The sequence below is a fragment of the Geotrypetes seraphini genome, chromosome 14, assembly GCF_902459505.1.
Source record: "Geotrypetes seraphini chromosome 14, aGeoSer1.1, whole genome shotgun sequence".
NCBI lineage: Eukaryota > Metazoa > Chordata > Amphibia > Gymnophiona > Dermophiidae > Geotrypetes > Geotrypetes seraphini.
This window is the reverse complement of record NC_047097.1, coordinates 62728098-62742627: the sequence shown is the minus strand read 5'-3', so window position 1 is coordinate 62742627 and position 14530 is coordinate 62728098. Positions and strand designations below refer to the sequence as shown.

The 14530-nt window shown below is 43.3% G+C and overlaps 1 protein-coding gene across 7 annotated transcripts in view; it reads right to left on the bottom strand.

The window, feature by feature from the left end:
* Positions 1-14530, bottom strand: part of STX3 (syntaxin 3) — a 74568-nt gene that overhangs the window by 13845 nt on the left and 46193 nt on the right. For 6 of the 7 annotated variants that reach the window (XM_033920936.1, XM_033920939.1, XM_033920933.1 and 3 more), the window contains exons 6-9: positions 12068-12176; positions 8938-9011; positions 7589-7723; positions 3240-3350 (exon numbers count right to left, since the gene is read on the bottom strand). In XM_033920936.1, coding sequence (XP_033776827.1) covers positions 3240-3350; positions 7589-7723; positions 8938-9011; positions 12068-12176 — 429 coding nt within the window. Of the gene's footprint in view, positions 1-3018; positions 3130-3239; positions 3351-7588; positions 7724-8937; positions 9012-12067; positions 12177-14530 lie in introns of all 7 variants that reach the window. The other variant, XM_033920940.1, reaches the window with a different exon arrangement.

Sequence of the window (14530 nt, the reverse complement as noted above, 5' to 3'; positions counted from 1 at the left end):
ACCACTGGTCTGAACCAGTAAGGCTATTCTTATGTTCTTAACTGCTTAACTATATGTATGCCCTGGCAATTTTAGAGGCGTCTACTTGTAATATGTAAAATGCTGTTTTATGTGCTCAAACGCTTATAAAATGACCCCTGCAAAGCATGATCTCAGCACGAACATAAGAATTACCGCTGTTGAGTCAGACCAGTGGTCCATCCTGCCCAGCAGTCCGCTCATAAGGCGGCCGTCAGGTCAAAGACCAGTGCTCTAAATGAGTCCAGCCTCACCTGCCTACATTCCAGTTTAGCAGGAACTTGTCCAACTTTGTCTTGAATCCCTGGAGGGTGTTTTCCCCTATAACAGACTCCAGAAGAGCGTTCCAGTTTTCCACCACTCTCTGGGTGAAGAAGAACTTCCTTATGTTTGTACGGAATCTATCCCCTTTCAACTTTAGAGAGTGCCCTCTCGTTCCCTCTACCTTGGAGAGGGTGAACAACCTGTCTTTATCTACTTTGTCTTGAGACCCTGGAGGGTGTTTTCCCCTATAACAGACTCCAGAAGAGCGTTCCAGTTTTCCACCACTCTCTGGGTGAAGAAGAACTTCCTTACGTTTGTACGGAATCTATCCCCTTTCAACTTTAGAGAGTGCCCTCTTGTTCTCCCTACCTTGGAGAGGGTGAACAACCTGTCTTTATCTACTTTGTCTTGAGACCCTGGAGGGTGTTTTCCCCTATGACAGACTCCAGAAGAGTGTTCCAGTTGTCTACCACTCTCTAGGTGAAGAAGAACTTCCTTACGAAGAGCTAAACATCCTCAAAGGAAGCTTAATGAAAGGTAGGAAAGTCTTATATTTAAAAAGAGAAACAAAAATCTGCTGGGACAGAGAGAAAATGATACCAAAACGAGCAGTGAACCCAAGAAGCAGTGAATTGCTGGTCTATTAAAGCTAGCTGGTCCTGCTGCATTTTAGGAGCCTGTGTGGGGAGGGTGGGACTGGATTCTTCACAGTGCTTGCTTTCTGGTTTTCCAGGTAAGGAGCAGCTAGGAAGGAGGTGGCAAATGAGAGGAGGTGGCAGCAGGAGTCTGAATAAGGAGTTTGTTCTAAGGCAGGGTAAAATAAGCCTAGATTTACTGTCTCCATTACAAACATAAATGAAAAAACTCATGACAATTTGAGCGTCAGAGCATTTACCTTGCCGGTCCGCAGCAGAAACCTCTACTGTGGGTTAGTAAAAGGAGCCCTCAGCACAGTAAAAATAGCAGCTCCTTCTCACCCTTTTGCTGGGTTTACATGAGTCCACTAGGGACAGAAGAAAAATATCTAGATATAGCAAAAACAAACCACTTTGATTGTCCCCTCAGAAAGGTGGTATATCAAATCCATGATCTGTTTTTTTAACATAGTAAATAGTAATTGGAATGCAATGCACAGGATGTGTTCTTTTCAAGCCAAATTGCTTCAGATATTAAGGTAAAAATGACCCCCCCCAAAAAAAAAAATAAAAAAAATCAATCAATACTTAAAAGAATACCACAGCCAACGGGAGGTTGACCCCGTTGAACTTGAAAAAACAAAGAGAGATTGAGAATGATGAATTATAGGGTTAATCCTCAGTGTGAGGTTACGAGCTCAAAAGAGAAAATCCCCATCAGGAGACCACTCTATTGCTCTGGATAGAAATCGTGAAGGGATTTCAGCCACACACCATCATCGGATTCGCCCTTGTGTGTATAAATAAACCATGCGACTTAAATAAAAAGTGAATTCAAAAAATACTTGTATAAATATATCTCTCACATGTCAAATTCAACCCAAGTTCAATGAATGAGGCCCCCCCTGTTTACTGACCAGAACTGTGGCATTGTAACAAAAAGTAGACAGCTTGCAAATGAGGTCCATTAGCTGATTTGCTGAGTGCGTCAAAATTTCGTGGTATACTCAGCTCCCTTCTGCTCTCCCACACTCTTGCTTAGGTTAAACCAAGCTTAGTTTCAGGGCACTATAAACCCTTCATGAGGAACCATGAGCAGTATAGGCAGACAACACAGAGACGCCGAGACGATATTAAGGTGACATCTTCAGCTGGCCTCAACTTTGGAAAGATAGCCCAAGCTACACAATCTGTACTGCCTCTGCAGGCATTGAGTGTGAAAGAGTAACCAGCGTAGGCACCAGCTTTTCAAAATGGAGGTAGATGCAAAATTCAACCCTGCCCCCCACCCACAATAGTCAGCAAAATTGGACATGGCTTTTATTGGGTTCAGTGCAAAATATTGCAATTACCCATTCCCTGTCATTCCCTCATCTAGGCCAAGAGCCACAGTGAAAACCCTTGGCCAGTCACCCCGAGTCTGGCCACTAGATGACAACCTTTTGAACCTCTGCCAGCCGCAGAAGCAGAAACCTGAATTTCAATTTGAAACACTACCTCTGAGCCACTGGTTTTATGTAACTAATTTTATTTTTGGCATATAATGTATTTTTTCCTCATTTTCCTGATGCATTTTTCACTGCGCAGTGAAAAAAAAAAAAAAAAAGCAAATAGGTTTTTGCAAGCAGTGGATGAGCTGACCTGAATTATAACTGAATTATAACTGAATTATAACCTGAATCTGCCTTATAACGTCCTCTGGAAGCGCATTCCAACGTGTGGTGGACACCTGGAATGCGCTTCCAGAGGACGTTATAAGGCAGAGTACGGTACTGGGGTTCAAGAAAGGATTGGACAAATTCCTACTGGAAATGGGGATAGAGGGGTATAGATAGAGGATTACTGCACAGGTCCTGGACCTGTTGGGCCACCGCGTGAGCGGACTGCTGGGCACGATGGACCTCGGGTCTGACCCAGCAGAGGCATTTCTTATGTTCTTATGACAGAAACTCTCCCCTATACACAGCTGGAAAGTTTCATTTTTATACTGAATTTTCAGAAATTGCTTTATTCCCTAGAGGAGAAAGGGGGGGCTTTTCAGAGACAGTAAATCTGGGCTTTGCCTTGCCTTTATTCCAAACCCCACATTGCTCTCTCTCACCCGTTTTGCCTCACTCTGATATCTCACGGCCTTTTTGGTGTCCGTGACGGCTCGCTCCACGAAGCCCACCGACTGGTCCATGTTGCTTTCGATGTGGTCCACCATGGCCCCCTTCGGGAGCGGCAGAAAATGCAAAGGAAGCGGCAAAAGGGGTGGAAAAAGAGAAAAAGAAAAGAGCAGATGAGGCCGGTGCCATGCCTTGTCCCCGCAGTGGGGCTCACCTTCCGCGCTCGACTCTGATACTTCACAGCCTTTGTGGTCTCCTCGCGTGCTTTTTCCACGTGATCTACTGCTTTCATGACGCTGATTTCTATATTATCAGTAATCTCACCCTGCAGAGAGAGCAATACGAGGTAGGGTTAATATCCAAAAGGACTTCGCTTCTCACCACTCATCACAAGCATAGCAATAGTACAAGTGTTTCTATAGTCATAGGATACAGAAAGGACTGCAGATATATAGGGGGGGGGGGAGAGTGGTGCTGCTATCCTAGAACTGTTCTTTGTATTTTGACTGGGAGGAGGAGAGGTTGCGATACTTGCTCAGCGAGAGACTGTCCTTTTTCATCGTTATCTTATTGTCTAGATCAGCGTGTCGCAAGCTTTTTTAAGCTGCCGGCACACTAATCTTGGGGCTGCGGCTGGAGGGCGGCCGGAAATGCGTGGCCTTCGACACAGTGACGTCACGCGCATGGGTGAGGTCATCCCGTTGACGTCTGTGCATGCGTGGATGTCCTCCAGCCGCGGCCCTGAGCCTCCTATTACCGCCGGTAGTGGTGGGGGAGGGGCGCTGTTGAAGAAAGGTGAGGAGAAGGAGCAGAGGTGCCGGCATGGTGGAGAGGCGCCGGCTGCCTGACCACAGGACGTGCCTCTTGCCGCAAGAGGCATGTCCAGTAAGCGGTCAGCCGATGCTGGTAGCTCGGGGGCACACCTCGAATCCTCCGGGGCACACAGTTTGCGATACACTGGTCTACATATTTTTATTTTTTGCTTTGTACTATTATAAATGGAGAAATATCAAGTTAAGAAATGAAATGTAACTGAAAACTACACAATGAGCAATCCATTTTCTCAGCATACAATGGAAATTACTCCCCCACCCCACCCCATCCCCACCACCCCCTTTTACAAAACCGTAGTGTGTTTTTTTGTTTTTTTTTGAGGGGGGGTTCGCTGGCCGTGGTGGTAACAGCTCCATTGCTAACATAATTCCTATGAGCGTCAGAGCCGTTACCACTGTGCTATGGTTTTGTAAAAGGGGGAGAAGGTAAGTGAAATGATAATGGTTTCGCAGTGAGAACAGTGAGAGCCTACGTTATACTGAGAACTGGATAAAGGATGAGAACGTGGATCTCTAGGGCCAACATCAGATTATTCCGCTACCTATAAGGGGGTGCTGAAAAGTTCTCAGCCCAACCAAGAAGGGAAGGACACGGAGCCATGAAACTTACAAGTTATTCCACATATTCAACACATTTGGCACATCGTGTCTGAAGTTTTTTTTTAACTTTTCCCCCAAAAAATACTCTGATGTCTGGCCAATGAAATACTGTTCTGCTGTTGCAATCACCTTTCAAACTCTTTTTAAGGTTTGGAAACTTAAAACATATGGAGCAAGATCTGGCGAGTAGGGTGGATGGTCTATGCACTGAAACCCCAACTGCGTCAAAACACCCGTCGTTTTGCCAGCCTTGTGAGCAGGTGCATTGTCTTGCAAAATGAGAACTTCTTTCCGCAGCTTCTCTCTCCTTTTATCTTTCGATGCCTCCTTTAAATCGGCACAGCGAGTTACAGTAGTATTCTGCATTAACTGTTTGGCTCCTTGGAAGATAGTCAGTCAGTTATTACAACACCTTCCTGATCCCATGACCTTGTCTGATGACTTTTGGGTCTTGAATTTCCTTGGCCTTGTAGAACCTCAGTGCCACCATTGCATGGACTGTTGTTTTGTCTCAGGATCATAGTGGTATAACCATATTTCATCAACAGTAACTAGTCGTTCCAAAAGGTTGGCACCAACTCACTGAAAATGCTGCAAAATCAACTTGGAAGTGTCCGCTCGATGTCATTTCTCAGACATTTAGCCACCCGCATGGCTGACAGCTTCTGCATACCCAGCTGCTCGTGGATTATACACTCAACACGTTCCCTGGATATCTGTCGTATCTCAGCAATTGTTTTAGCCGATATTTGCTGATCTGCCAAAATCAGCTCATGGTCGTGGTCAGCAATTTCAGGAGTTGACACTGTTTGAGGCCTTGCTGCATCGTCGGTCTCAAAAGCTGCACGTTGAAAGTTTGCACGCCACTTCTTCACTGTGGAGTATGATGGGCATTTGTCACTCAGGGTTTGCGTCATACATTCATGGATTTCCTTTAGAGTTTTCTTCTGCAGGAATAGGAATTTCATGATGGCTCAGAGTTCAAGCCACACTTTCGTTGACGTGGTTCAATCAATGATCTGAAACAATGTCAAAACATCGCATCACGAGTCTGCAAATTGGCACTTTGCAAAATGAAACAGCGCTCTTTTCAGCTACAGTGGCAAAATAATGCTCAGGATTTTTAGGAAGCTGGTGAGGCTGAGAACTTGTCAGCACCCCCTGGTACAATATATTGACCAAAGAGCTTCTCGTACAATGAGGAAGAGCAGGCAGAAATGAATCGCACGGTTCTGGGAGCCACCCACTCGCTCACACCGCTCCAGTCCCATCCCTTGGGAGCCAGTTTCCATTTGCTTTTTTTGAATCCTAGTCATTTTCTTTTCACACGCACTGCTTCAGCGATGGAGCGCAAGCCTGTACCACCAGGACAGTTGCCTGGACGCAGGACCCTTCAAGCAAAGCCCTGATGAGGAAAGCAGCATTAAAAGAAATTCTTACATTACCTGACTGATGTTTCTCCTCAGCATTGCATCGTATTGTGCATTGAAACAGAAAGAAAGCAATCTTAGAAACCTGTTCTCAATTGTTTGATATTAGAGAAGATTCTCTCCCTTACCCCCCCAGTTTGGATATCGGGGCTGGGAAAGGGACACACCCTAAAGGAGGAGGCTGGTACCCAGGCCCAGTTTGACCTCGGTTGTTGTGAAATTATCGGAGTAACTATTAAAAGGAAAGGGGTTGCGAGAACGGAGGCAGGATGGCTTTTACCTGAAAGAGGATGTGCCAAACAAATCTTAAGACATTTTGATTAGGTGGTCAGAGTAAATCAAGCCAAAGACGTGTTTCTTAATCTCACGTTCCTAACACGTCATACAAATCACAAACAGTGCTCAGAGAAAACGGTAGTTATTAGAGACCACATAAGAGCGGGGTCAAGCCCACTAGGCCGTATCTCATTTTCTCAGTCATTGCACTTTTGAAACATTTATAAGCTGGAAATAAAAATCCGGTCAATGTGCCAACGTTTAACAGTACTAAAACAGAATTTGTATTTATCTTTCCACAAGAGACCAGTTAAGCAATCCTCTCAAAATTCCACTTTTGTATTGTTAACCCTTTCAGGACCATAAGGATCGTAGGCCAATTTTTGTGGTTTTGACGACATTTTTATGGTAAAAAGGGCTTGCAGATGCCAAAAAATTGATTATTTTTGTGAAATATCATTATTTTTATTTAAAAAATCAAACTTCTGGCTTATGGACAGTGTGGCAAGTGAATCTTCTCGTCAATCTAGCAACGACGCTAATGAATGAATGTCGGAACCAGTTTGTTTACATAAAGGCAGTATCATATGGAATCCGTACATATCAAATTTAGAACTGTAGACTATCCCAATCAAAATTTATAGGATTTTAAAGTTATGGGACAAATATGTCCCTTGGTCCTGAAAGGGTTAAATGTTGGTACATTGACTGGATATATATATAATATATATATCCTTTAATAGATATTTAATTATGATTTTAATTTTCCATTTTGTAAAATCATTAAGATTAGCTTTGTAGTGTATGTTCTTTAGCTGACACGTCCCCCCCTGTTTTTCCTGACGTGTTTCGTATCCTTCTTTAGGGTCGGGGAAGACTCTCTTCATAAAGCACTATTGGCATGTCTGCTGTTCCACACAATCCTCCGCATACAATGATTGTTTACATTTTTGTGACTATTTGGAATTAATTTCCTTACGAGATTAGATCACTTATGTCTCTTTATCTGTTTAGGAAATCCCTGAAAACTTCTCTTTTCCAACAGGCTCTAGACGGATGCAAAAATTGAATCTTTTATTTAGTATCGTGGCGGACCAATTCATTTGGACTTTTTTTCTGTCTCTATTGTTTTCCCTCCTTTACACCAACTGTGTAAACCGAGTCGAGCCCCAGTACTTGGGGATGATTCGGTATATAAACCTAAGGATTGGATTGGAAGAGTGGGGAGATGCATAGTGCAGCAATGCCAGGCGCCACCGCCCCGGGCGCCAACCTCCCTCGTTACGCCACCGCCTTGCTGAACAAGATACCTGTGGTAGTAGCTCTTCATCTGTTCCCAGCCACCGGGCTGCCCATCCCTCATTCGTCTTTCCCCACTATCTATCCTCCCCGGTAGCTAAGGCATCTGATGTTTGGTCCCTTACCTGGTTCTCCACCAGCATGGCGATATCCATGAACATGTCATGTAGCTCCTTGATGCTGCTCTCTAACCTTACAATGTCCTTGTGCCGTGACTCGATCTCATTGAGAGCTTGCTTTGAGATCTGAGAGTCAATTATCTGAAGAAAGAAAGAAAATAAGTGAGCATCTCTAATCTAAAATGTGCCTCTTTTCTATAGAATCTGCTGCTCCTGTCCAGAAAAGTCTTTTATTTATTTATTTATATACCATTTATATCCTAAGTGGTTTTACATTCAGGTACTTTATCATATTTCCCTATCTGTCCCGGCGGGGTTCAAACTTTATCTAGTGTACCTGGGGTAATGGGGGGATTAAGTGACTTGCCCAGGATCACAAGGGGCATTGAGGAATTTGAACCCACAACCTCAGGGTGCTGAGGCTGTAGCTCTAACCAGTGCACCACACACTTTTAGCATGTACTTCAGTCTTGTGAGGGGGAGGGGCATGTGGGATTGGCTACAAAACCTTTGTGGTTTGTAAGCCACTCTGGGTGACTGCGATGTTAGGTGAGTTTTACATTTTGGCCTTGATTCTATAAAAAGCGCCTATGGTTAGGCACCTAGATCAGCGCGCCTAGCAGTGGCGTAGCGAGAGTGAGTGGCGACTGCCCGTGTTGGTTCCAGTCTCAAAATGGCTGCCGCTAAACTTCACGGTAGCCATTTTGATTATGGAGCCAGCAACAGCAGGAGTAACTGCCCCCAAAAGGCCACTAGACTACTAGGGCTTCTAAAGGTAGGCCCAGGGAGGGCCTTGGGGTGTTGGGAAGGTACATTTTGAGGTCAGGAAAGGTAGGCAGCCCGGGGGGGGGGACCCCGCAGTCTTCCAGGAAGGAAGGGGTTTGGTTTTGGCTGTAGCCGAAACCAAACATTGAATTTTGGATACAGATTCAGTTTTAGTACCCTTCTATCCTGACAGGTAAATATGTGGTACCCAAGTAAAATACCCACAGAGATTTGTGCCTGCTTCTTCCATGGATGTTTTTTACCCAACCGAAACAACACAAAACTATGCTCACTATTTCCTCCCTAGAGTCATTCTCTCCTTTCCCCCAGTAACCCCCACTCCACTGTAACAAAGATGAAAACATGAGCATCATTAAATAACATGCATACAGAGAAGGCACTTTTCAGACAGAGGATCTATGCGGATAAAACCCTTTGAAAAGGTACCATCCATTGCGTGTTAAATGTACAGCACGGTGTACGCCTTTCAGCGGTGTAGAAATGATAAAGAATAGTAGTAGTTCAATTCCTCGGCAGAAAGCCCTGCATTCCTGTAACAATTCCCCCACACCGCCCCCTCCACATCTTACCCCTGACGTGAAGATGGCCGGATTCCCGCTCTCCAGCATTTCTTCCAGCTCTTCATCTGTCGTACTTTTGCCGGCTTTTATTGCACACAGAAAGAAAAAAAAAAAAGGCCAGTTTGGAATACGTTCTCTTCTCAGCAAAGTACACCAGAAACGTGAGTGTCACATGCGTGCAGTTGTATTTACAATTCAGTGATGTAGTTAGACATGCAAATTTGAGTGGGCCTGAGCACAAAGTGGGTGGGAGAAACATTTTTCTTCCATCCCAATTCTCGGTCGTCATCCCCCATCCCCCCCAGCAACCCCAACTGAAATTATAAATAACTGAGTTGGCGGGAATCTCCAAGCTCCACTAGTAAACTAGGTTCTCCCCCCAATGGCCCCAATACTCCTCTTCATTCTGTAGTTGGTGGCATCATCCACGGGCCTCTAGCACTCTGATACCCCTGGTATGCTCAGTTATTGTGCATCTCTGGATACCAAACATGTGCAGGGGGCCAACGTGATGGTGGCCCATGGACAGTGCTGCTGACTGACAAGGGAAGGGTTCCGGCCACTTCAGCTGGCAGGGCTAGGAGAACCCTGCCAATTGTAATAAGGGTGCCGCAAATTTTTGTGGGTATGAGCCCAAAGTGTTGAGCCCAGGCCTACTTGGGCCCACCCACGGCTATGCCACTGTTGCAACTCAACAAAATGTTGAAAATACATTGCCTTAAAGATTTCTCATTGCCAGCTCTGGAAAAGGAAGGCTGGAGAGGGTAGGCATCTAATATAATAAGGAAAATATTCTAGTCGATTCATTAAACAGCTTTGCATGTAACGAGGGGAAGGCATGAACAGAAAGTGATATAGTTGGAGATGACGTGAAGTCTGTAGTATTACGGCTGCTGGGGAAAATGAAATGGATCTTGTGATCCACATCTACCGTAGGCTACAGTAAACTCTTAACCCTTTCAGGACCAAGGGACATATTTGTCCCATAACTTTAAAATCCTATAAATTTTGATTGGGATAGTCTACAGTTCTAAATTTGATATGTACGGATTCCATATGATACTGCCTTTATGTAAACAAACTGGTTCCGACATTCATTCATTAGCGTCGTTGCCAGATTGACGAGAAGATTCACTTGCCACACTGTCCATAAGCCAGAAGTGTGATTTAAAAAAAAAAAAATAATGATATTTCACAAAAAAAATCAATTTTTTGGCATCTGCAAGCTCTTTTTACCATAAAAATGTCGTCAAAACCACAAAAATTGGCCTACGATCCTTATGGTCCTGAAAGGGTTAAAAGATAAGATGCGAGCAGGAAAGTCAATGAAAAAGAAACATGTAGGAATAAAACCAAGCAGGGCCAGAAGAAAGGCGTTTGGGCCGCACCGAGATTGATTCACTTCCCAGTGGGGATTGAGGAAAATTCAGAGACTGAAGTCACACAAACAGCTTAAGTGTGAAAGCGGAAGATGTCACAATGCAAAGAAAAACAGCTGAAGCTTCACTGAAACCAGTTTAGATCTAAATGAAAAACCTTCTTGTTTAAAGACACCTTTGACTAGTAACTACTCTTTTAAAGATGCTGTATAATAGCAACTGTCCTTCTAAGGACAATCCAGCTTCCCTTCTTTTGGTCTTTCCCCTTCCTGTTGTTCCTTCCTTCAGTGTCTCTTTCCTATAATATGGTAGTTCAACCCCTCTTTTCCTTTTGTACAAGTTTGTCTGTTTGGTTAATTATTCCCCAAATACGTTTGTTAACTTGATTGTTTTTATTGATTAATGTACACCACCTAGAAGCTTGATTAGGCAGTATAATAAAATTTTAAATAAACTTGAAACTTGTGTGCTAATGGCCATACGTTTGTATGTTTTAGTTCATGTACAAGGGTCCATTCATAAATAATGCACACTATATATATTTTTTTCAAGTGTTTCTTTACAATCCTTCAATATAGTCTCCCTGCTTTGCAATGACCGAGTCCCAACATCTGGGAAGCTTCATTGTTGCATCTAAGACACCGTTTTAGTTCAGTTGCCGAGTGGCTCGGGTACCGGCGGAAGAAAGCTCTTCCAGAGATGCAAAACAATGTCCACGCATAGGTTGTTTCAACTTTGGAAAAAGGTCGAAGTCTGGTGGTCTCATGTCTGGACTGTAGGGAGCACGAGGTAACACCTCCCAGCCGTATTCGTGTAGTTTCTCACTCTCCAATTTACTGATGACGACTCCAGACTACAAATTGTTTAGAAAAGAAATAAAAAACATCCTATTCAAGAAATCCTTGAAGACAAACTTTAACACCGCAAGACTCATCCCAGTTCTCTGAAGCAACTCGCTCTACTCTTCAATTCCTCTGGACGCCAGATAACTTCTTTTGTAATCCGCCTTGAACCGCAAGGTATTGGCGGAATAGAAATCACTAATGTAATGTAATGTAACATTCCCTATGTGCGGGTGAGCGTTGTCGTGAAGAATGAGTGGCTCAGCCAAGAGCAAATGAGGTCGGATTTTGTGCATTTTTCTGCGCATTTTTTACAAAAAAATCACAATAATACACTGCTGTGACACTTATTCCACTTGGAACTTTTGTCTGTGATGATGTTGCCTTCATGATCATAAGCAAAAATCATCATTTGTTTGAGCTCGTCGAAATTTTTTTGGTCATGGGGAAGATGGAGCTCTCCACTCGTCATTGAAAAACTACACAAATACGGCTGTGAGGTGTTACCTCATGCTCCCTACAGTCCAGACATGAGTCCACCAGACTTCGACCTTTTTCCAAAGTTGAAACAACCTATGCGTGGACATCGTTTTGCATCTCTGGAAGAGCTTTCTTCCGCCGGTACCTGAGCCATTCGGCAACTGAACAAAACGGTGTCTTGGATGGAATAATGAAGCTTCCCTGACGTTGGGACTTGGTCATTGCAAAGCAGGGAGACTATATTGAAGGATTGTAAAGAAAAATCAAACAAACATGTACATTAAAAAAAATAGTGTGCATTATTTATGAAATGACCCTCATATTTCTGTGGATGTTTAGATCTGATCGGCTTATCTGCTTGGCACGTGTGAATGTTTAGATTTGCGTTATATGTGACAGTGTTTCTGTTGATGTGTGCAGAGGCATGATCGCACATACTGATTTCCAGCTGCCGTTGTATCCTGCCCTTGCTGCGCTCTCTGAAGTCCACCTGTGCCTCATTGTATTTGGTCATGACATCAACAAACTTCCTGGACAGAACGGAGTGCTAAAGTGGGAACAAGAGATACAAGTTACAAACAGGTGCGCACCCAAACATCTCTGCTTTCCTAGCACACAGCGTTATAAACCAAATGTACCTCGTGAATAAAGCTCACCAGGACAGCTGTTATTAGAGTCTTGTAGGCAAAACAGGGCAGATTTTGAGAAAGAAGATACAAATAACCGAAATCAAATCAAGAAATACGCAACATTCACCCAAGGAAGGGCTGTGTGTGGCTCACTGGTTGAGCTGCCCGCCTCTGCACCCAGAAGTTGTGAGATGAAATCTCAATGCTGCTGTTGTGACCCTGGGCAAGTCACTTAATCCTCCAGTGCCCACTGCTTTGAAATGCCAAAGCCACAAAAAGGCAACATACAAGAGCAGAAAAAAACAAGAGTATTGAGAAGAAAAGGAAGATGAGAAGAAAAATCATGGAAAACTCTGGTATAAAGGAAAATACACTTACAAAGTCCTGGCATGATGCAGGTGAAGCATAATAAGTCCTTTGGATAATACTAAAGGTGAAGAAACCAGACCTCAAAGAAGAAAAAAACCCTTTTCTCCCTCCTGCTCTAATAAATCAGAATATTAAAAATATGTTCAGAATATTATGTATTAGATATAAAAGTGATATTGTGTATTCATTAATTATATTTCAATATTTTGTACACTTCATGTAAAATTTGAAAATGAATAAAAATTATTAAAAAAAAATAAATTTAAAAGACATTTCTTACTACATTTGTCAGCTGGCATATACTGATTGGGAAATACCCTACTGAGCTAGCTGCTAGGCTAAGCGAAACTTATGAGAAACAAGACTTAACTCTGTAGCATGGCAAAAGGGCTCACACCCGGCAGGATATTATGCAAAGATGAACACATCTCATGGTCAGAAATAGAATTCTCAAGAACATCATTTAGCAAGACATGTCTTGTGATAACGAAGCAGGGAGGGGGGTTGAAGCTCGGAATTGCTTATATGGTAAAGGAAAGGGGCATTTGCGGGAAAAGGTTAGGCCTTACGGTAAACTGAACAGACGTATAGCGTGACACAAATGTATAAGCCAATAAATGAATCTACTTATGTAATGACGTGTAAAGAAATATCCAATAAAGATGTATCATGTGATTTAGACCAACGTGGTGTTAACACCAAGAAAGGTATAAAAACAGGCCTGCAAGCGGAAGTAAGCAGAACAGACGTCAGTGGATCCTCAGGCCTGAAGATCACATTCTGTTACTCTATATGCTGAATGATTTATTCTTGTAAGCTGTTACTGATTTGCTAATAAATATACTTATCGATTAAAACCAGTATATAGCGTGTGAGGTCTCTATCTCAAGGCAGGCCTAGACAGCGGCCTACTTCAGTGTTTACCAGCAAACACTTGTACAAGGAAGGACAAAGCCTTAGAAAACTAATCAGGTGCTTAGTATTACCATTTTCCAATCATCGGCTTGAAAAACCTTCCTAAAAACCTTTATTAATAATTCTTAAATTGTGATTAACTTCATTGAAGTTCTCTGTTAACCTTTCAAATCACAATCCAAAATCGAAATGAACTTATGGTTTATGGCTTATTGAGGCCCCTCGTCGGACTGTGGCCAGCTTTACCACTCTCGTTTGCGTCTCAGATAAGTGACTCAGTGATTGTGATTCACCAGATGTTTTAATAAGATTTATGGATTTGTAAATATAAATGTGCATTAGACACAAACACTTGCCCTCCGTTATTCAGCACTTTTTAATCAGTCAGAAATGCATTTTTGCGGCCAACCACTAATATTCATCAGGTGATAACCAGTTATCTCTCACCGAATATTTGCAGTTAGCGTCTACTGCTAAACTGGCCATGTGTGTCATATAATTTATCTGGTTAGGCGTGGATATTCAGCGCCAGACCAGATGAGATTAGCAATTGAAAGGTGACATTGGGGGTAGGAAGGGGAAGAGAGTTGCTCAGATGGAGGGTTTGAAGGCAGTAGGATTGGATCATGAATCTATGAGCTGACAGAGAGGCAGGAATGGCGGTTTACTGGTAGGGAGGGGGGGTTTGCCAACCCTGAAGCTAGGTATTCTAGGCCAGTGTTTCTCAACTCGGTCCTGGAGTACCCCCTTGCCAGTCAGGGTTTCAGGATATCCACATATAATTTACATAAACTTGATTTCCGTACCCTGCCTCCATTATATGCTAATTTATTTCATGCATAGTCATTGTGGATACCTTGAAAACCCGACTGGCAAGGGGGTGCAACAGGACCGGGTTGAGAAACACTGCTCTAGGCCGCCACTTCTGCTATGTAATGGTTTGGGGGGAAAATAGAGAAAGAGAGGAACAGATGACTTCAATGAGGTA